This window comes from Dermacentor andersoni, chromosome 1, assembly GCF_023375885.2.
Source record: "Dermacentor andersoni chromosome 1, qqDerAnde1_hic_scaffold, whole genome shotgun sequence".
Taxonomy (NCBI): Eukaryota; Metazoa; Arthropoda; class Arachnida; order Ixodida; family Ixodidae; genus Dermacentor; species Dermacentor andersoni.
In genome coordinates this window covers 222,305,067-222,326,549 of record NC_092814.1, presented here as the reverse complement: position 1 = coordinate 222,326,549, position 21,483 = coordinate 222,305,067, and the positions used below count along the sequence as shown (strand labels likewise).

The following is a 21,483-nucleotide window of genomic DNA, read 5'->3' as shown; positions in this document are numbered from 1 at the left end:
GCAGCAATTGACCAGGTCGAACAAGTAGGTCACGACTTGTATCTCAGGTGGTCCCCCACCAAATCACAGCTTCTCCTTGTGCCCCCCACAAGACACTTCAGGATGTCGCCCCGAAATATTAACGTCACAGTTGAAGGGCACCGTATACCCCACATAGGATGAGGGTCCTAGGACTACACCTGCAGCGCAACTGAGCAAATCAGCATACCTTGCAAGCAGTACAAACAATGGTAGATGATACACTCCGCCTGATAGGATCTCTAAAAAACACTGAGGGCTTCGAGAAAAGGAGCTAATTCAACTTATCAAGGCTTTTGTCTTAAGCAAAATCACCTTCTCACTACCATATCTCTCACTCTCTAGGAAGGAAGCGGATACTGTAAATTGCTTGATCTGCAAGATACACAAAGTTGCTCTTTATGTTGCAATTATTTTTTTATTTATTAATTAGTGTTTTATGGCGCAAGGGCTACAACGGCCAAAGAGCGCCAGCAACAATGTTTAGTAGTGCGGTAGAATGTTATAAACACGACAGCGGGTATAATGGGTTCCAATGCCTGTGATGTACTACGGTGGCTGTAAAGGCCTAGGAATTAAAACCTTAGGCTTGCATTTCTTGAGAGAATTTAGGATGATTATGTAGGATTTCGGGTAGCGTAGGGAAGATGAGTTTAAAAGCGGTAAGATATGTTCTTCAAAAAGTTCACATCAATAAGATAACTTAACAGCCGGTTGAGGGGGAACATCGGCTCAGCCAATAGGAAAAATGCAGGGTGCATAGGTAAATTGGTGCGGTAAAGTTCACGAAAGTATTTTCGTGTGGCTTCCATGCTAGGGCATTGTATAAGAACATGTATGACTGTGAGTTGATTTCCACATCTAATGCAGACCGGTGGATCAGTACTGGTTAGCAAGTATGAGTGTGTTGCATGTGTGTGTCCTATCCTCAGTCTCGACATGATTACTTCCTCCTGTCTATGCCGGTGTACATGTGTTTCGGTAATGTAGGGTTGGTTGATGTGAAGTTTGTTATTATTTTCTGTGTCCCCAAGCTTCTTGCCATGCGTGACGCAGTATTCCTCGAACGACAGGTTTCATATCTGTATATGGAACATAACTTACATTACATCTATTTGGGGCCTTAGACCTGCTAAAGCCGCATTTGCGTCTGCCGCTTCATTACCAGGTATACTAGTATGGCCAGGTACCCAGCAGATTATAATATGTAGCCCTCTCTTGTAGGCTAAGGATAAGCTGCTGATGAGAGTGTTTATCACCGGATTCTTTCTTTGTTTTTCTATGTGTATCGACCAGACCACACTTAAGGCATCTGTGTATATTATCGATTGATTGATCTCTTTCATTGTTATTTCTTTAACTGCGAGGAGTATAGCATGAGCTTCAGCAGTGAAGATACTTGTGTATGTGTTTAATCTTAAATGGGCTACAAAATCTGGACCAATTGCAGCACATGATGTTGTTTCAGCAGTTTTTGAAGCATCAGTGTAAAATTCTGTACAATTGTACTTACTCTGTAGTGATAAGAAGTGTTGTTTTACAGCTTCTTAAGGTGTATGCTTTTTGTTTGTTCCTGTGAACGAGAAGTCACAATGTATGGTGACTGATTCCCATGGTGCTACTAACTCAGTGTTATGCAGGTGAACGTCCGACAGCAATATGTTGTTTTCTTCACATAGCGACAGTGCTTTCAGTGGAAATGGCTTTGCTAATGTTGGCCGCTTTGCAAAGAGGGTTTGCGTTTCTGTGCTCTTCAACATTTTGTAACACGGGTGTTTTCGGTTGGAACTAATCTTAAGTGCGTACATAAAACTACAATACTTACGTTGTCAGTCTAGGTTCCACTGATTAGCTTCTACGTGCAAACTTGGAACAGGGCTAGTACGGAATGCATCTAGGGCTAGCCGCATGCCAAGGTTATGTACAGGATCCAGAATTTTTAAAACAGAATGTGAAGCTGATTGGTAAACGATGTTCCCGTAATCGATACGTGTTCTAATCAAACTGTTATAGAGCCAGAGCAAGCATTTCTTGTCAGTTCCGCACGACTGGTGTGAAAGAATTTTGAGGATGTTCATAGTTTTTAAGCATTTAATTTTTATGTTTTTTATATGTTGCACAAACGAGAGCTTATCATCCAATATAACGCCAAGAAATTTCTGCTCCTTTTTTACACTAAGCATATACCCGTTCATCGCAATATTCGGTTCAGGATGTATGCCTCTTTTCCGAGAAAATAACACGCATGTCATCTTTTCTTCATTAAAGCGAAAGCCATTCTTGTCAGCCCATTTTGAAAGCCTGTTCACTCCCAGCTGAATCTGCCTCTCGCATATGGACAGATTGCATGATTTAAAACTTATCTGTATATCATCTACATAGACTGCGTAGGATATAAATAGTGGGAGTGTTTTTTGTAGTGTGTTCATTTTAACTAAGAATAGTGTGCAGCTGAGCACTCCTTTTTGTGGTACACCATTTTCTTGCACAAATACTTTCGACACTGCAGTTCCCACCCTTACTCTGTACTTTCGTACGGACAGGTAGCTTTTTATTATGTTAAACATGTTGCCTGACATGCCATACGACGCGAGGTCTTGCATACCTCCAGGTAATGTCATAAGCTTTTTCGAGATCGAAAAATACTGATAAACAGTATTGTTTATGAACAAATGCGTCTCGTATATAACTCTCAAGTAGGACTAGGCTGTCTGTTGTGCACCTTCCTGGTCTAAAACCGGCTTGGCGGGGATCCAGAATTCCATTGTATTCCAAAAAGTACATTAATCGGCGGTTTGTCATTTTTTTCAAGCACCTTACATACACAGCTTGTTAGAGCGATAGGTCTGTAGCTCTGTACACAGGAGGGGTCTTTTCTTTGCTTTAATATTGGTACTACTATAGCTTCCTTCCAACAGGACGGCAATCGACCACTGCAGAAAATTTTATTAAACAGGTATAAGAGGCATTCAAGTGTTTCCTCGGGTAGGTGCTCGACCATCTCATAATTAATACTGTCTAATCCTGGCACAGAGTTTTTGCAGCTGCGCAAAGCTATTTTTAATTTTTGCATCGTGAATGGGCAATTGTACTGATCGCTATGGGATTTGCGGAAGGAGAAGGGTATTGACTCAGCTAATTTTTTTATGTTAGGAATGCTTTTGTGTAATTCGCGCAACTAGATATGTGCTCAAAGTGTTCGCCCAAAGAATCTGCGTGCCCTTCTAATGTAGTAGCACTGTCATTTACCACGGGCAAGGGTAGTGTGGTATTCCCCTTCAGCCTTTGAACCCTACTGTACACTTTCTGGCTATCTTTGTATGAGTTTATTGAGCAAATATAATTTCTCCAAGTAGCTCTCTTGGCCTCCCAACGAATACGTCTTCCATTTGCTTTCGCATGTTTGAAATTTATAAGGTTTTCTTCTGTTGGATATTTGGAAAACGTATGCCATGCTTTGTTTTGTTCTTTTCATGCTTGCTTGCACTCTTCATTCCACCAGGGCTTAGGATTCACTATTTTACCAGAGGTTTGTGGTATCGATTGTTTCGCGGCATGAATAATGTGTTCAGTTATATAGGCGGTCATTTCTTCAATATCAAGCTGCCTTACGGGTTCAAGGGACATATATGCGAGCTCTTTGAATTCTGCTCAGTTTGCAGCATTTAGCTTCCATATTTTTTTTTATTTACAGGTGGGTCATACGTATGTATCGCCTCTAAGAGAACTGGAAAATGGTCGCTTCCAAAGGAGTCTGTGAGAGCTCTCCATTTAAACAATGGCAGAAGTGTTGCAGAACCAACCGCCAGATCTATTGAGGAGTAGGTGTTATGTGTAGTGCTATAATAAGTTGGGAACTTTTTGTTAAACAGGGATGCTGCAGAGGATAGAAGGAATTTTTCAATTACGCGGCCTCTTGCATCACAGCGTAAGTCCCCCCAGAGTCCACTATGAGCATTAAAATCACCAACCACAATATACGGCTCAGGAAGCTGGTCTATTAGTTTTTCAAACTCAGTAATGTCGAGCCGCTTGTCTGGTGGAATGTACAAAGAGCATACAGTAATAAACCTATTAAGCAAAATAGCTCGTACGGCTACTGCTTCATAAGGCGTGTTAAGTTGGAGATTTTGGCATGCAACAGTCTTTGATATTATTATTGCCACGCCACCTGATGCAGCATGTCCATCATCACGGTCTTTCCAAAAAATTCCAAACTGAGTTAGAAAGTTCGAGTCACTTGATTTTAAGTGCGTCTCCTGAACACAGAACACTCTAGGCTTATACGTAGATAATGACGTCATCTAGGTTATGCAAAAGCCTTTTGGCATTCCATTGCAATATCTGAACACCCATTATGACAAAGGTGTTTTTGGGAGTGTTCTGTGTAGAGTGATAATGTTATTATGGTTCTGGTGGAATTATTCGAGGGTTTTTTTCTTTTTTACGTCCCTCAAGCAAGCTGTGCTTGTCTTTTGGTGCCGCTGGCACCGATGTACTTGCGTCAACCTCTATCTCCTTCTCAGAGGCGGTGGAGGCGGGGTCACGAGGCTCTGGGAGACGTGTCTCGGGCCTCGGTTTTTGCACAGTAATGCAGCCCTGCGAGAGCAAGGTCTGCGTGTTGTTGGATTTGGCAGCACTGGGTGCTGCCTCTGTGGGGGCAGAGGAGTCCCCCGTGGTTCACTGCGTGTGACCAGGGCGGGCTCTTTAGGCCGTTGTGAGAGTGCCCCCTGCCTCGTCACAGCGGCAAAACTTTTGTTGCGAGGAAATGTAAGTCGCCTTCGCGCTTCAGAGAATGTGATGTTTTCATTGATCTTAAGGGCAAAAATTTCTTTCTCTTCTTTCCAGATTGGGCACGACCGTGAGAATGCAGGATGATCCCCTTCACAGTTAGTGCAGTGTGATTCAGCATTACAATTATCAGATGGATGATCGTTAGAACTGCATTTGGCACACGTTAACTTCCCTCTGCATGTCTGAGAGCTGTGCCCGAACCTCTGGCATTTGAAACAACGCCTAGGATTGGGGATATAAGGCCTCACACGGATTTTCACATAGCCTGCTTCGACTGAGTCTGGTAGTGTGGTGGAGCCGAATGTTAGGATTACATGTTTTGTGGGAATTTCGGTGTTATTCTGACGGATCATGATTCTTTGAACTTTGGTCACATTTTGTTCTGCAAAGCCTTCAAGCAATTCTTCATCACTAAGGTCAAGCATGTCTTCATCAGAGATTACCCCACGAACACTGTTCATCAAACGGTGCACCGTGACAGTTACTGCTATGTCACCAATGATTTTGAGGTCTGAAAGCTTTTTAAGTTGCTCTTTGTCTTTCAGTTCCAGAAGGATGTCGCCACTAGCCAACCTTGTAGCTTTGAATCCTGGGCCTAATGCGTCTCTTAGGCACTTCGAAACTTTGAAGGGAGATCGTTTTCTGGCTGTTATATTGCCATCACTGTGGATCACATGGTACTTTGCAAAGTTGTCGTAGCTCTTGAAGAAAAATCGAGTGGTTGCTTCGTTGCGCCCCCTTTTTAGAGGACGATCAGTTAGGGAAATGGAAGGAGTAGCCATAATAAAACATTTGTCTTCAGCAGCAGCGCCAGCCGCCCACCACCGAGCCCAACATGGGGACGCCACAAGGCTTGTATCTGAAGACTTGGGGCCGCCACAAGGCTTGTATCTCAAGACTTGCGCACGCCAGCTGTACGCCACCACTATAACCGTACATGGTGTAACCAAGGCTGGTTAGCCACACAAGGTTAACCCTCGCCACCAAGAAACTAGAGTGAAAAAAAAAAAAAAAGAAAGATAAGGAAAGGAGTGGAGAGAAGGAAAGGTGCAGAAGAAAGATTATAGATGAAGAGGGGGACAGGAAAAGGCGACTGCCGATTTCCCCCGGGTGGGTCAGTCTGGGGGTGCCGTCTATGTGAAGCAGAGGCCAAAGAGGCGTGTTGCCTCCGCCGGGGGGCCTTAAAGGTCCAAGTACCCAGCATCGGCTCAACCCCCAGGAGCCCCCTTTCCCCAGACACGGCTAAGCCACACACGGCTACGCGTGGGAGGGGCCAACCCTCGTGTGCTCGGGTACGTGGTGTCGCAACACACCAAACGCCTGCTGACGCAGACGCCCGGGGGCTTTGTGTTGCAATTAGAGCATCTACACAAAGGGCGATGGCCACAGCCACAATCAATGCCCTTCAAGAATTAATGTAAGCACATCTATCACCACAATACCACAGACTCCCCACCACTGAAGCTGGACGTGAGATCCTGAGACAATTTCATTATGCTCCATCATTTAATGAGAGCAAGCGACATCAACTCCCTCCGAACATACACAGCCAATACCTCATCCAGCCCCTACTCAGAAACATGCACCCAGAATTTCATGTCAAAAGCCGTAAACTTCGAGCCAAGGCGCTACAATGCAGCTACAGAAAGGCTGAAGGAGTCTACTATGTGGACGCTGCAGCCTACATTACTAGGCATCGTTATGCTCTAGCAGTCGTAGACAACCAAGGCAACACTGATTGTTCAGTATCAGTCAAGACCACTTCGGCAGGCAATGCAGATGAGGCCCCCATTGCCCTCGCATCAAGGTTACCTGATTGCGATGACATCATTAGTGACTAAGACTGCTATCCGGAACTTCAGTAGCGGCTACATTACCAACCTCGCACACTCTGTACTTGTCGCTCACCAACCAGAAAACAACACCGCTATCGTCTGGACTCCAGTACATCAAAGACTCCAAGGCAACGAAATGGCTCATACCGCTGCTCGAGGATTCACGAACCGAGTGGCCGCAAATGTGGGCCCAACTCTAGAACCCAATGACTCCCAACAACACACCAATAGACACACGCTCATCACATTCCATGAAATTTGCACACATTACAGACAACAAGGCCTAATGTACCACCTCTCTCTGTGCCTAGCATGCACCACAGAGAAATACTGTGGTGCCAACTACAAACTCGCACTTTTCTTACCCCGTGCACTTTGCACTTATTCTTTCCCGTCACATACCCAATGCCCAAGTGTCACTTCTGCCCTGTCCCGATAGCAGATATCATGTGGGAGACTGTCCTGCACAGCTCCGATCCCATCGTATAGGAGCAAGTCCCGAGGCGGGCTGAGGAGGTAATGGAGGCCTACCACGACTGGTAGACGGACGTCTAGCCACACAATGTGGTGATGGATGCCTGCTGGGACTCGAGCACATAGACTTCCCTCTCCCCTCCCAGCCCCTCCGCTTTCTTAAAAAGGGAAATAAAGTTCATTCACTCATTCATATCTTGAACACTACCTGCTTTCGGGGCACAGTCTAGGTGGGCTGATGGCTTGTAGCTTTGCGTGTGCTGTGTTCTCGCTGCTCAGTTTGCATTGAAGCGATAGACAGTGCACGTCCACAGTCACCGAGCATGATGTGTTCAGTTTGCCTGTGCGCGCTGACACCATACTTGTTAACCCAGTAAGTTCATGTTTACAAGGGGCGTTATGCACTGGTGGCTGCTGCGTATGGCGCAGCCGTACAAGCAGTCTTCAATACCATCTGCGATGAGGACAGTCTAGGCGCACCGAGGGCCGATTGCTTTGTATACGCTATAGCACCTGTACACTTGCGCGTCACCCGCATTCATGAAGTGAAACATCACTGCCTCTTTTTGTTTCCGCCTCTTGTTTTTGCCTAAGTCCACGGGCGATGTGCGCGACAGGCCTGCAGTAGGGTAACCTGATGCACACGCCCCCTGGTACGGCACATCAAGGCACCCTAGCCTCCAGTATCGGTAGCGGTGGCAGTCATTCCGAATGTTAGTTTTAACCAAAGAGTATGTCTGAGGCAGTTCATTTTAAGCGGACTTAATTATATGAAAGAACAACAGGGTGGCTCCGGGACCCAAGGCCCCTGCTGAGCCCCCCCGGCGATGCCAAAGCTTACTCCTCCCCTACACACACACACCCCAAGTGCCATTACCAGAGTTTTGTTGCCCACATCATTTCATCATCGCGGTGCTCATTGTTACATCCGAGTACAGTCAAACCTGTTTATAACAAACTCTATAGTTCTGCAAAAAGTGTCGTTATACATGTATAGTTTACTATATGTGGACTCACCCTTAAAAACCTACAAATCTAATTGCACTGATGCTGGCGTCAGCAGTTACAATTCGGCAGCAATTTAGTTCAGAAACCAGACGTTAAGAAGCATTTTTGTTCCCGCACCTAGGTGTAAACCTCCATTATAGAAACATCCATCTAAAGAACGAAATGCGGCATCGTATAGCTCTTTCAAAACGGCACCCAGTTCCAATCACCTGTCATTTAAAAACTGCAAGCACAGCCGACATTTTTTATTCAAGGGCTTGTGATATTTTACTACCAGTGGGACATGACTATTCTGCACAAGAGAGTGAAGCATTCTAGTTGGCTGGAAGTATAAACTTCTGAAACTACTGTGCATCAGAATCACCTGTCATTTCAAAACTGCAAGCACAGCAGGCATTTTTTATTCAAGGGCTTGTGATATTTTACTACCATTGGGACATGACTGTATTCTGCACAAGAGAGCGAAGCATTCTAGTTGGCTGGAAGTGTAAACTTCTGAAACTACTGTGCATCAGCTACACAAGAGTAGTAAAATTATGTTATCTATGTCACACCGGGCAAACAAAAAGGATGTTCGAAACGTAAGACCTCATCGCAAACTGTTATCAGCAATCAGCAACGCATAAATGAAGTGCCGCCGAACTGTGATCTTCTGAAAATGGCATAGTAACCACCAATCCATTGGAACACTGGCGGCAGCGCATGGTGCAGCGTCCTTGCCCACTTGGGCCGCATCGACAAAATGCTTGAGCAGCCGTTGTTCCCGTAGTGGAAGGTCATAGATGGTCGTTACAAATGGTTGAAACAAACGTAATGCACATGGTGCCGCACAGATAATTTCACAAAAACGAGAGTGCCATCGTTCTAGCCTCCGATATCGCACTGGTGCACACACCCATGCACATCCCGAACCATGCTGTTTATGCTGTACGCCTCCTCCCTGGAGGTATGCCTTAAAAGCACATGACATCCTTCACGGCTTACGAAATCTGATGCAGCGGTCGCTCACTTATCTCGAAGGCTGTATCATTGTTGTGGTTGCAGTGGAGCGGAATGTGCACTGCCGTGCGCCCAGTTTGGTCGCGTTTCCATGCTTTGGTACTTCGTGTGCCCTCATTTTGCCATGGCCGGGTTTGAAGCATTTGTTGTAACAGTACGGTGATTTAAAGAATGTTCATTATACCTGGAAGCAGTTTCAATAGGCAGGGTCGAAAAATAGTAAATGCACTGAAATGTGGTCGTAAAACTGATAGATCATTACATATGAAATTATTATAGGTGGGTTAAACTGTACTGTTAAAACTGGTGTCGTTATAAGTGGGTTTGACAGCACTTATTTCTGCCTAATTAAAATGTTTGTATATTTGTCCCCTCTGCTTTTTTTCAAGCAACCCGATTATAACAATTACCAAATATAAGACTGGTATTTTCTTGGCACTTGAATAATGTTATATGAGTCAGTTCAACTGTATCACAGTAGATGCTGCAACTAACACTTGTTCAAATGAAAACATATAACCACTGAAATTAGTGCATTTTTAGCAATCAGACAAATAGAGCATTTCATGCCACAATGTAACCAGGGTGTCTACCAAGTTGAATTTCTACTAAATTCCCTGAAATTTTCAGGTTTTCCCCAAGTGCCTTTGCAAAACTCCCTGAGTGACGCAGAACTACGTTTTATGTCAAGACTGGCTGAAACCATGTCGCCTGATGCTGTCACTTCTAGTAAAAATGTGAAAAGAAAAAAAACTACTTGACCCAGTTTAATACTAAGGAGCAGTGTTTATTTTATTCAAAAAGAGATTAGAAGGAAGGGGTTAGTAAAATGCACAGCAAATAAAATGTCTTTGAAAAAAAAAAAATTGCAAATCGAGTCGGGCATTCTCAAATACGAATAAAAAGGAGATGCATAAAGAAGCAAATATTTTCGAATATGAGCTATTTCTATCAACTGATAGCAAGTTCAGTGGTATGAGGCCCGAACTTTGTCACAATTGAGATTCTCAACAGTTTGTAAGTCAATCTCAACTGTCCCGACATACTCTCAGCCCATGCACCATGCCTCAGTGTTGTGTTTCACTGCTTTAACAGTTTATTTTGGTTTGGATGTGGGACACCTGCATCTCAGCATCAGCCTACACTTTGTTTTTAGAACACGAGCACCTTCAAAACGGCAGCAGCACGCTTCCTTTTCCGTTAATTCCTCAATGCACAGGTCCTTTCTGTTCTTGTCCTCCTTCCGCCGCTCGTACCACGGACCATTTGAAGCATCTTTTTGGTCAGTTGTACAGTCACCGTCCGATTTTTCGAACTTTCTAGGGGCCGAGAAAACGTCCGAAAAATTGGCCAGTTGGAAAAGAATGCATGTCTTTTACTGCCCTTAACCCTTTCGCTGTCGGACCTTTCTGGCCGTGACGCACCCCCAGTGTCGGCTTGGTTTCAGGGAACGAGCATAACAGGGAATGAACATGGCAATTTATTTTTGATTATGATTGGTATACAAATAACGTAGTCAATGCTATATGCACATTTCAGTGTTCTGCAGCTGCTGTTAGTAAACATCATCATCATCATCAGCCTGACTATAAAATCCGTTCAACATCCGAATCTGATGATGCGGAACCCTCTTCCTCGCATGCGACTCTGTCCGAGTCCGAATCCGAGCTTGGCTCGTATTCTAAATCGGAATTGAGCCACCGCACCAATGAGCAGACGAAGGTCCCGCGCGCTCAGCCATCCGAAAGTAACCGCGCGCTGGGAGGATGCGCTTTCAGTCGCCCGCACAACGGAGAGAAATGGGACGTTGCGTGATCAAGAAGACAGAGGGAGATGGAAAAAGGGTAAACAAAGTTCGAAGGGCTTTACGTTTACTGCTGCAAGTCGGAAGCGAGGGTTCGGCGAGAGAGCGAAAGCAGCAATCGAGTCACTCTTTTCGGAGAGGCAACGGCACGTGCGCCTGAACTTGACGCGGCGTAGCAGACACACCAACAGAAGAAAAATAAAAACCTTCAAACCAGCGGAGATGGCAGAACAACCCTTGAACCCATAACCACACGCGCACGACGCATGATCCAGCGAACGCGGAGCCACCGCGCCACTCAGCAAAGAGAAAGTGGGGAGTGGCAGTCGCACCGTACTCTTCAATACATAGGTTAACACAGGTCGGGGCGAATATACGAAGTTGTAGAAAGAGTCAACAGGTGGCGTGGCCAATCCAGGAGCGCCAGCTTTGCGCTCAGGCGCGAAATTTTGAACGCACGATAGAGAACGTACCGGTACGTCAGTGACACCGTGGGGGGGAAGCGCGATGACATACCGGTACGTCCGTGACAGCGAAAGGGTTAAGGACTCAAACCACCACAAGCACATTCAAAAAATCTCTGAAGGCCTGTCAGTACACGTATTAGTCATATCGGTGCTCGTACTGTGACAGGAGATACCGGGTGCACGCGTGTATAATTAAGGAATACATACTGTGTCCCGTGGCAATAGCCCTTCACAAGCATGTTATGCTTCACTGCTATACTTTTGCATAAGCTTCACGAAGTACATTTCTGTATAGAGGCGAAGCTGACTTTCGGGAACCGGCATTATGCAATGCACTGTTTTTTCTGAGCTTCGAAGCCAATCATGAGGACCACAAATGCGGAGTCGGTGCCATTGCTGACAGTGGTGAATTCTTTAAATGAAAAACACTGCACCCAACAGCAAGAAGTTTAATAGCGAACGTCGAAGCAGCTAGGCCTAGCGTTGCCACAGTAGTGGCTATGGCTGCCAGCGGATCTGCGTGCGAGAGGGCTGGTTTGAGGCAGCGACGTAATCAAAACGGCAGCAGTGGTGGCTTTGATTAATGCCGTTTCGGACCGGCGGTCCTGGCAAAAAACTTGGGAAAATCGGACGGCGAAGGGTTCTTGCGTTCGAAATTTCAGACGTCCTGATACATTGACTCTATGGAGTATGTGGTGGTACCACGAAGCCGTCCGGAAAGTCTGTCGTTCACTGTACACTGGCAACTCCTCCAGCCAACAACAGGGCGTCAAAGACGATTTGTTAAGATTCCTGTCTGTTACTCGAGCTGGCACTACCGCGACTTTCGTTCCCTTTCAATAAAATTACAGCTAATTTTCCCTGATAGAAGCACAAATTCCCTGAGTTTTCCCCGAGTTTTTCCAGACTACTCAATATCCCTGAGAATTCCTGGTCTTCCCGGTTGGTAGACACCCTGGTAATGCACACACTTTCTGGGACCAGATGGTGAGTGCCAATTGACAAGGCAAGGTAATACTGCTGTGTTAGGCAAATTTAGGATGACTTTAAGTGAGTATATTTTGCCATTACTATCATTTGCAGATGGAAAGGTTTAATGACACTAGCTGTCGAACCCATTCACCAGCAAGTATGTTCATCAAACTCCCTTCCCTTCACCAAAGTGAGTAGCTTCGGTAGTGGTGCTTCAAAAATAAATACAGTCGAACTTGGATATATTGAACTCGAAGGCGATCGCGAAATAGTTCAATATAGCGATAATTTGAAACACAGAAATCGGCTTGAGACGCCGCTCACGGTCGCGACAAATGGTGCCTTATTGGAGCATGATTCCCAACTTGGCGCAGGCCTTTTGTATATAGCGATTCAAAGTCGGCCGTTAGGGCCTTTGAGAAGGGCTCGGTGGCTAAGGTTGCTTTTAAAATTATGCAGACATGTGAGATCTCTCAACACTACTTATGTTGGTTCCCTGCTCACCTTGGGATGATCGAGGGAGCCCCTCCGAATCTCAATGAGTCCGCTCATGAGGCAGCGCGAGATCTTACCCTCCGCTCTGCCCCGCGCAACGGCGTGGCGGTACTCGCCGAGAATAGAGACTCCCCTTCCACATACAATGAAATCACGAAGTATTACCTTCTTAATCGCAGGGTTTACAGTTTGCCGCATCCTAAACTAAACAGGGCTCAGGCACTTACATTACGCTTACTACAGACTGGTACTTATCCTTGCCCACGGAGACTGAACATGTTTTATCCAGAGACGTATACAGAGCCTTATTGCCAAGATTGTGGTGCTTTAGCCTCGCTCGAACACATGCTCTGGTCTTGCGAAAGAATTGAAGACTCGGCGATCAAGGATGCGTCCAGGTGGGAGGCTGCACTTCGCAGCCCAGACCTGGATGAACAATTCTGGGCTGTCCAGCAGGCTCACGATGTGGCCGTGAGGCTTGGCCTTCCGGTCCCGACGTGGGAGCGGCCCGCTTAGTGATTAATTATCACTACTTGCAGGACCAAATAAAGTTTTCCTTCCTTCCTTCCTTCCCAACTTGGTTGCAAAGTCAAAATTTTTCTGCTTCTTTACGTTCGCAGCCGCCATAGCTTGCATTACACGACAAAGCTGCACGTCACACACGTTACCCAAGGAACGTTCACCATGCACAAGAAAACTTGACGGGCGTTCTGTCTGGCACGCGCTGATCTGGCTTTTCGGCGCCTGCGTACTGCTGCGAAGGAGAAGAAGTAAAGAGGGAAGGATGGAGAGAGTGGAGAGAGCTCAGAAGCACTCGGCAGTAATGGCCATAATAGTGGCATGTGCCGTGCATAGGCGCCGTGCCTCCCTCACACCCCTGTTCACTTTTTCGCATTGTCTCCCCGACTAAGGCTGCTCCATTGGCTGCTTCTGCTCTGTACCAGGCGTCGCAACACTGGTTTTCTCATTCCTTCACACACGTCGCGTGCAAACGTCACGGGGTGTTGCGCGCCAAACGACCATGGGAGATGCAACGGGCTTTGGGGAAAGTGCACCTTCCAGGGAGCAGCGCTGCTCTAGACCAGCCGTTGCCAAGTCGGTTTCCTCCGTGCACGCTGCTCGCAAATGTCACGTGGCATCGTGCGCTGAACGACCGCAGATGGGCGCGGGAGATGCCTGCGCCTTTGGGGAAAGCGCACCTTCCAGTGCGCGGCGAGGGGTTCGATATATCGAATTACCTGTGAAATTAGAGTTCGATATACGACGCAACTTTCCTATACGTTTACACAGGATTTTCGAGGGGATAATCTGTGTGTTCGATATATCTGGGTTCGACTGTGCTAACAAATACTCAATGCTGGGTCAGCACTAATTCTAAAATGACTTCTTTGTGATTTCAGATGTTAGAGATGTCCACAGTTATATAAACCACCATTCTTCCTCTGGCAATAAAAGCCATCTTATTTTTTAGGTGCTAACACTTCACCCCTCTCAGCACTTTACCTACACAGCGCATCTCTTGCGTGTTCTTTGCAATGCTATCTCTTTTTCACTCGTGAAGATTGATCATGACAATGTTATTTTGCAAATATTGCCTAATATAATCAATATGTAATGTACCAGCTGATTTACTGATCGACACTGCCACCAATTCTAAATGACACTTTCCTTTTCTGTCTAGCGGCGTGCTGATTAAGTGACACTCGCTTTGGTGAAGTCCACTTGCTAAAAATGTCGCTAAATATGCCAGTCTGTATAGGGTGTATAAGCTGTAACAAGGCAAAATATATCCCCGCACCTGACGCATGTGTTGTAGAGCTTGACGAGACGAAGAAGAATTGGAAAGATCTCCCATGAAAACTCCTTGACCTCCCGGCTGTGGTTTTCATTCTAAACGAAAATACAAAAACGAAAGGTTAACATATTTTCCAAGCTGTTCTTGAAAAAAAAAACACACACACACACAAGCCACCCACTTCTAAACAACATGACTACAATCAGTTTCAGTGAGATGAAGGTAAATTATAAGCTCCTAAAAAATGCCCCTTGTGAACTTTGCTTCCAATGTCATGTTGATATGTAGAAGCTTGGATGTAAAAGAAAACAAAATTTAAGCTAGCAGGCAGTGGAAAATACATCCAATACACTCAGTGACTTCAGCAGCTGCAACTCCGTTGAGGCTCATTCACCCTCCACATGACAAATAGGCACTGGCTGCAAGTGCCACTTGAGTCTAATCTTGTATTCCAACCCCCCAAAACAGTGACAGAGGTGCTGTATTGTAAAAATTTTCTTTTTGATTCCATTCTTTATTCTCTGTCACACTGAGCAGCTGATACCAATATAAATAGCAAACAGCAGCATGTGAATAGCAGTAACGACAGGCAAAAAATAAACATACTAAGGAAAGACGAAGCCAAGCAAAGCCCAGTGGAAATTAACAGTATTTAAATTGAAATGCAGGAATAAAAAGGAAAAGCAAAATGTAAGTGCAAAAAAAAAAAGCTGCCTTGTGCCAGTAGGAGCTTCCCTTAGCTTCATTGTTAGCTTCACATTGTTGTTACAAACAATAATTAGGCCCCTCAGTTTTCCCAGTCCTTCTTGCATACTGGGAAAATAGTTATAATAAAACAAGTCCTGAGACACATTTTTGTATCTAGTCTCAATACCTATGAATCAATAGTTTGTTCCTCTTGTGTAGTAATATTGAAACAAAATGCTATGCATAAAAGACATGAACAAAAGCAAGGAATGAAGATACACACACAGTGCAAATGTTCGTATCTTCGCGCTGTTTATCTTAGTCCCTTGCTTTTGCCCATGTCTTTTAGGCACAATGTTATATGTTCTAATGGTACACCAACAGGCGCAAATATCAACCTTAGTAATACTGGCTGGTTTTTAAGTACTGGGTGTACTTTTGCTCATTTAACATTGTTGCGTGACCAAGAAAGTTTGCATGCATTCTATTTTACATATGAAAGCTGGAGTCACATGTTTACAATACAGTATCTCGTATGGAGTTGAACCTCGTACTAACAAACCCCATTATAGCAATATCAGGGACATAAACTTTTTCATTGCCCAGTTGTAGTTCTATTCAACAAATATACTTTTTCCTACAATATAACAAAGTAATATTATTCCACAGTTTTGATTTATTGAAGTTCACGAACATCGCATGCACGTACCTGAAGCCTTTGTGACTAGCAAAAAACAAGAACATTGTCTGACAGTGACCATCAATTTGCACGTGTCCCTTCACGTGCAAATGCTCCCAGTAAATGGCCAAACACACTGTCGAATAGAGGATGGAGCACACTGCTTCTCTATTTTAATTTTAATTCGTAACACAGTGCACTAGTTTTCCGTGACGCCTTCACAGTTCTGCAGTACACAAGCTGCACCCACCGTAGGCTTCAAGAGGCTGAAATCCAAGGAGACCTGCAGCTTTGCAATAAGGGCCTCCAGTACAAACAAGTCCATGAGATGTGGCAACTCAGAGCGACTGACAGGACCTGACAGGTCGGCTGGTCCTTGACCCAGCTGAAACGATTATGAGCATAGTGAGCACTGGTTACCTAGACTGCCATGCAGAATAAGACAAGCAGAAAAAAGGAACAGCATTTATATGAAAGGTGGGAGTTGTACCTAACACAGATTATTCACGTATTTTCACATTTTTTGAGGCCTTAGGTTTAGGAAGACAGACAGAGTCACAAAAAATTTGTGACAAAAAATTGGACAACTCAATTGACAGCTTTTGCTGAGTGTTGTTGCTTCCGTGAAATAATAACAGCAGAATCACGGTAAACAGGAATTGCTTAAATGGGCCTTGAAACACTTTTTAACATAGTAAAAAATTGTTGCTAATCTGTTAACGAGGCTCCTCTGAATATGTGAGCCAAATATTAAAATTATGGGGTTTTACGTGCCAAATATGAGGCACGCCGTAGTGGAGGACTTCAGAAATTTCTACGACCTGGGGTTCTTTATCGTGCACCTAAATCTAAGTACATGGGTACAGCCGCATTTCGCCCCCATCGAAATGCGGCTGCCGTGGCCGGGATTCGATCCCGCGACCTCGTGCTCAGCAGCCCAACACTTGAGCCAAATGTTATTGCGCTGCATTGCAACAGGGACTTTACCATCTTGTGTCAAAAGCAGTGAACAGACGCTTGCTCTCGCATCTGCAATATCGTCATCGAAAGCTGATCAAAAGCAGTTGGCCAACCAACGATATCGGCCAATTTTGTGATTGCAAGAACATTCTCAATAATACACAAGTGTTAATTTTGAGTTAAATAAATAAAAATGTATATATGTCTGTGATCTCAAAAAGGCAGAAAAGTCATTTCATCTTTGCGATGCGCGTGGCCTTCGAGATAGTAGCAGCGTGTTGCGTAGCGTAGCACAGTATTACCGAAAATGAAACTGCACAGTCAATCCTTAGAGGCATCGCAACAGACATGACAGCTTGCGCCTTTCTTTTTCATGTTTACTCGGCAGTTCTCTAAGCTATTGCCAACATGGCTAGTGTTGGTTTTGTGGGGGCCATGGTTGAGTGGCTCTACCGCGGTCATGGCTTGCTGTGGTTTCTTTATGTTGAAAATGTTGGTGAGCTGCATGTTTGCTTAGTGTTTCTGATGGTGACATAAACACCTGCACAACGCGCTCATGGGCAGAGACGAACATGACTTCATGAGTGGTTGCTTCACTAAAACAGCTATACTTACAGCAATAAGAATTATATGGGCACTCCAGATGAATTTTCACCACCGTCATCATCGTGCAGTTTTGTATAAAGCCCAACTGCGACATGATCATGCCCAGCGCGCTGTTTGCTGTGGGTGCAAGGGCAAATGTGTGATGGTGAGCAGAGATGAATGGTGACTTGATGCACACCATCTTCCCACATGCCCAATGTTGGAGGACAAGCGATAAAATGCGCACTAGGGCCAAGGGGAGTGGGAGTAAGAAAGAACAGGTAAGCACGATCTCTTCCTCTATCCCACCGTGGCTGCACGTGCCTGTCCACATGGCTCACGCACATGCGCAGCTCATGCCACATCTTGGCTACAATTTGCGGTGGGTGCAAATTTAGGCGAGCCGAGATGACTGATCCCTTCACATGCGCAGTCTTCCTGCGAAGTTGACACACACACTCCAGCGTTGCGACTTAGTTGGATAAAGTGAAGCTATAGCATGAAACCACAAGGACAGAGAAGAATGGGCATCACAAGCGCTTACTCACAACAAACTGTTTGTTCAAACAAAAAAATATTTAAAAGCAAGCAGAACCAAATGCACAGTCGCCACAACTCAAAATTAAGTGTATTCAATTTGCAAAAACGCCTAGTAATTTGAACGCGTAAGCGTTTGCAACAGTTTATCTGGACATACTATGCTGCCAGTCGTGCTCTCAACAGTGTGCCTAATTAAGCAGCAGCGCTTCCAACCAAGCAGCACTTCCAACCGAGCAGCGCGGTCGTACACTGGCTGCTGCTTATGTCTCTCATTGCAAGTGTCGTATATTGGCCCGTATAACCCAAACCGAAAATGCAAAAAATCTAACGGTTAAGTCGGGGTGCAGGTCATATGCAAATTCTGCCTTGAGTTTCAGCTTCACAGCAGCGAAAATTTTGCCTAAAAGTGTGGCTCCATGGCAGCACATACCGTGCTGCCATGAAGGCACATTTTTGGAACTCGTCACTCATGTGTTAGACATGCGCCGCCCAACGCAGCACTGCACTTAAGTCCTCCATTCAATGAGCTTCCTTTAATTCGAACTCCGTTTAATTCTAACAAATTTTTGTGCCCCTTCGAGTTCGCATTGTCGAGATTCGACTGTACTTGTCTCTTTGAATAACTTCTGGTTGCAAGCAAGTGCTCTTGGTGTCCATTCTTCTACACCCTTGTTGTTTCACACTACTTTCCCTTTATTATGAACCACATTTCATGTAGCCTAATACTTTGCTATCCCTATCGGGTGAAAATTTGACTTTTTATTTCCCTATATGACTTTTCTTGTCTTTCCGTAATTATATTTAGTGCTGCTAGCTTTAGTTAGCAGCTGCATGCAAGTAAAAATTTAAGAGGAAGCTTCATAATCAGATATGCTATGTCTACTATCTGCTGTTGACGATAAAGTATCTGCCCCTTGCAAGAGTTGGGGTCGGGCATGTAAAAAGGGGTAGCTGGCCACTGCCGTCGTCCGACTCATCCACGCTAAGGACATTGTTGAAGGAACATCTTCTCATCGAGAACGAGGAGTAGTGGGTTTATTTACAATATCTACATGGAGAGTGGAGAACGTTACATTTCATCAGTCTAGCATGACTGAATTGAAGCACACTGAGGAGCCGAAAAAGTCTGCTTAAATCCCGTCTGTCCTCCTTATATCCCTAGGCCAGGGAAAACTGCTGCCCCACCTTCGTTCAATCGGAACGTCCAAAGTTGTCGAAGGACCCGCGTTGAGGGCAAGGGTTCAAACACTCACTCCCACACCTTTGTTTCACTGAAGACACAGAAAGAAGGGGGAGCTTTGTAGACAGGAGTTGTCATGCTTGACTCAAGCTGGCACGTCTTGGTTCCTGGGATGTTGAAACCAAGACGTGCTGGAAGGTTTGCCAAATGACCGTGGCAGTTACTGGAGTCCATGAGGGAATGCCATAGGACACCCTTTTCCAGGAGTTTTCTTGCTCCTATTGGTATGTGAAGGCGACAGTGAACCAGCTAACAATACTCAGTCCACCAAACATGTCTCGCCTTGCAAGAGCCAGTAGTCTGTCCCTGGGGGATGCATTGTTAGCTTCACGAAGCGATTCGTCACACTGGGCTAGGAGAGGCTAGAAGGTCACTACCCCCACTGGCCGATCATAACACCCTTTAAAGAGAGCATCTTGGGTGCCTTTGAGCTCAATTTCTCGATAAACGGAACACCTGATAAACGGAACTTATGTACCTGGGTCCTTGAGATTCTGTTTAACGAGATTCCTTTGTATACTTATAATGTCATAATGCACGAGGCAACACGGTTGTTTCACTTTTATCCATTACACAGCCAGATGAGAACAGCACATTGTCACCATACCACAAAGTGCAGATGTTGGATTCAACTTAAGAAAGAGTAAAGACAAGGATGAAGGCTAGTAACAAGTAGCAGCACTGTTTTTTAACTGAATAATTATTCTTGGAATGTGATTACGCATCCTTCTACTGCCTATGTGTTCGTAAGTCAAGAAAGGTGAACATGCCATTTTAAATAATCGGGTAAAGCAATAAAAAAAAAGACAGGAACTCAACCAAATGAAAACAGTGAGGAACAAAACGTTCCTCAATAGGCGTAACCTAAAAATGATACAGTACAACCTCATGCTTATGCGCTGAGAAAAAGATGAATAAGCAAGATGTACTATATGGAAAATCGTATGATCCAAACTCACTAAAAGATGTCGCAGTTCCACCTGTAAGGCGAAGCATTAACCCTTTCAGGGTAGATATTTTTTATTGCAGATTCCAGTTCTTCTTGGGAACTTATTTCGAAAAAAAATTACCGCAATTTTTCTAGGGTGACCGTAAAGTGAGAAAAAAATATTCTGCGTTGGTATATATGTACTTTTCATTCATGAATAACAACAATAAAAAAAGAAATAAACGTACAAGTATTAAAAATTTGATGCATTTTTATACACGTAGTTCAAGGCCTTGAAAATGTGCGCACAAGAATATTTCGCAAGACTCAAATGCTCCTGCTCTTACGCTATATGTACATCCATAGCGTAATCGAACTGCATAGGTGTGCGCACTCAAGAAAACTGTGTGGTTGTGTGCCTGTCAAAAAAGTACAATGTGTGACAAACATCTGCTAATCTTCATTTTATTGCCAACCAGAGGCAATTAGTTTTCGCCAGCGTCCAAAAGAAAGAAGAAGTAGAAGAAGCAACGGAAACGCATGCACGGCGGCATCCTTCCTATGCACACCCCTGTGAGCACTAAACGAGCGAGAAAGAGGCGATCGCCCTTTGAGCGATTAGTAATGAGATAGCCATCAGTTCTGCAAGCGCAAGAATCTGAAACCGCCCGTGGAACAAAACCCGAAACGCCTGCCCGCGCACCAATGCGCCAGCGGTAGTATATAGATGCGCGGGAGCAAACTAGCTCTGAAACAAACCATGCAACGAAAACTGCGAGTGGGAGGCGTGCGAAAAAAATTCCCTGTATTCCCACATAGTGGCAGCACATGTGACACAAAAGAAAAAGTTAGGAAATTGGCGTGCTTCGTAAATGTACAGACGGCGCCATAAATATACGGCATTGACCATTTTTGGACTTGTTCGCGGCGCTGTGTATTTACGTCATTGACCCTCAAAGGGTTAATAACGAGAGCAAAGTGTACTGTCGAACCTCAATATACAGATATACAGGGTGTCTACCATGTTGACATTTCCAAATTCCCTGAGTTTTCAGGTTGTGCCAAGTGCCTTTGCAATATTCCCTGAGTGATAAAGAACTATGTTTTATGTCAAGACGGGCTGAAACCATATTGCCGGTGCTCTCACTCTAGTAAGCATATGAAAAAAAATTAAAGAAAACGACCTAATCCAATTTGAATACT

The 21,483-nt window shown here is 44.8% G+C and overlaps 1 protein-coding gene across 3 annotated transcripts in view; it reads right to left on the bottom strand.

Annotated features, from left to right (window-relative positions):
- poe (E3 ubiquitin-protein ligase-like protein poe) overlaps positions 1–21,483 on the bottom strand; it is a 590,397-nt gene that overhangs the window by 357,336 nt on the left and 211,578 nt on the right. For all 3 annotated transcript variants that reach the window (XM_055063706.1, XM_055063707.1, XM_055063708.1), the window contains 2 exons: positions 16,278–16,412; positions 14,665–14,756 (listed from right to left, as the gene is read on the bottom strand). In XM_055063706.1, the coding sequence (XP_054919681.1) occupies positions 14,665–14,756; positions 16,278–16,412 (227 nt within the window). The remainder of the gene's footprint in view (positions 1–14,664; positions 14,757–16,277; positions 16,413–21,483) is intronic.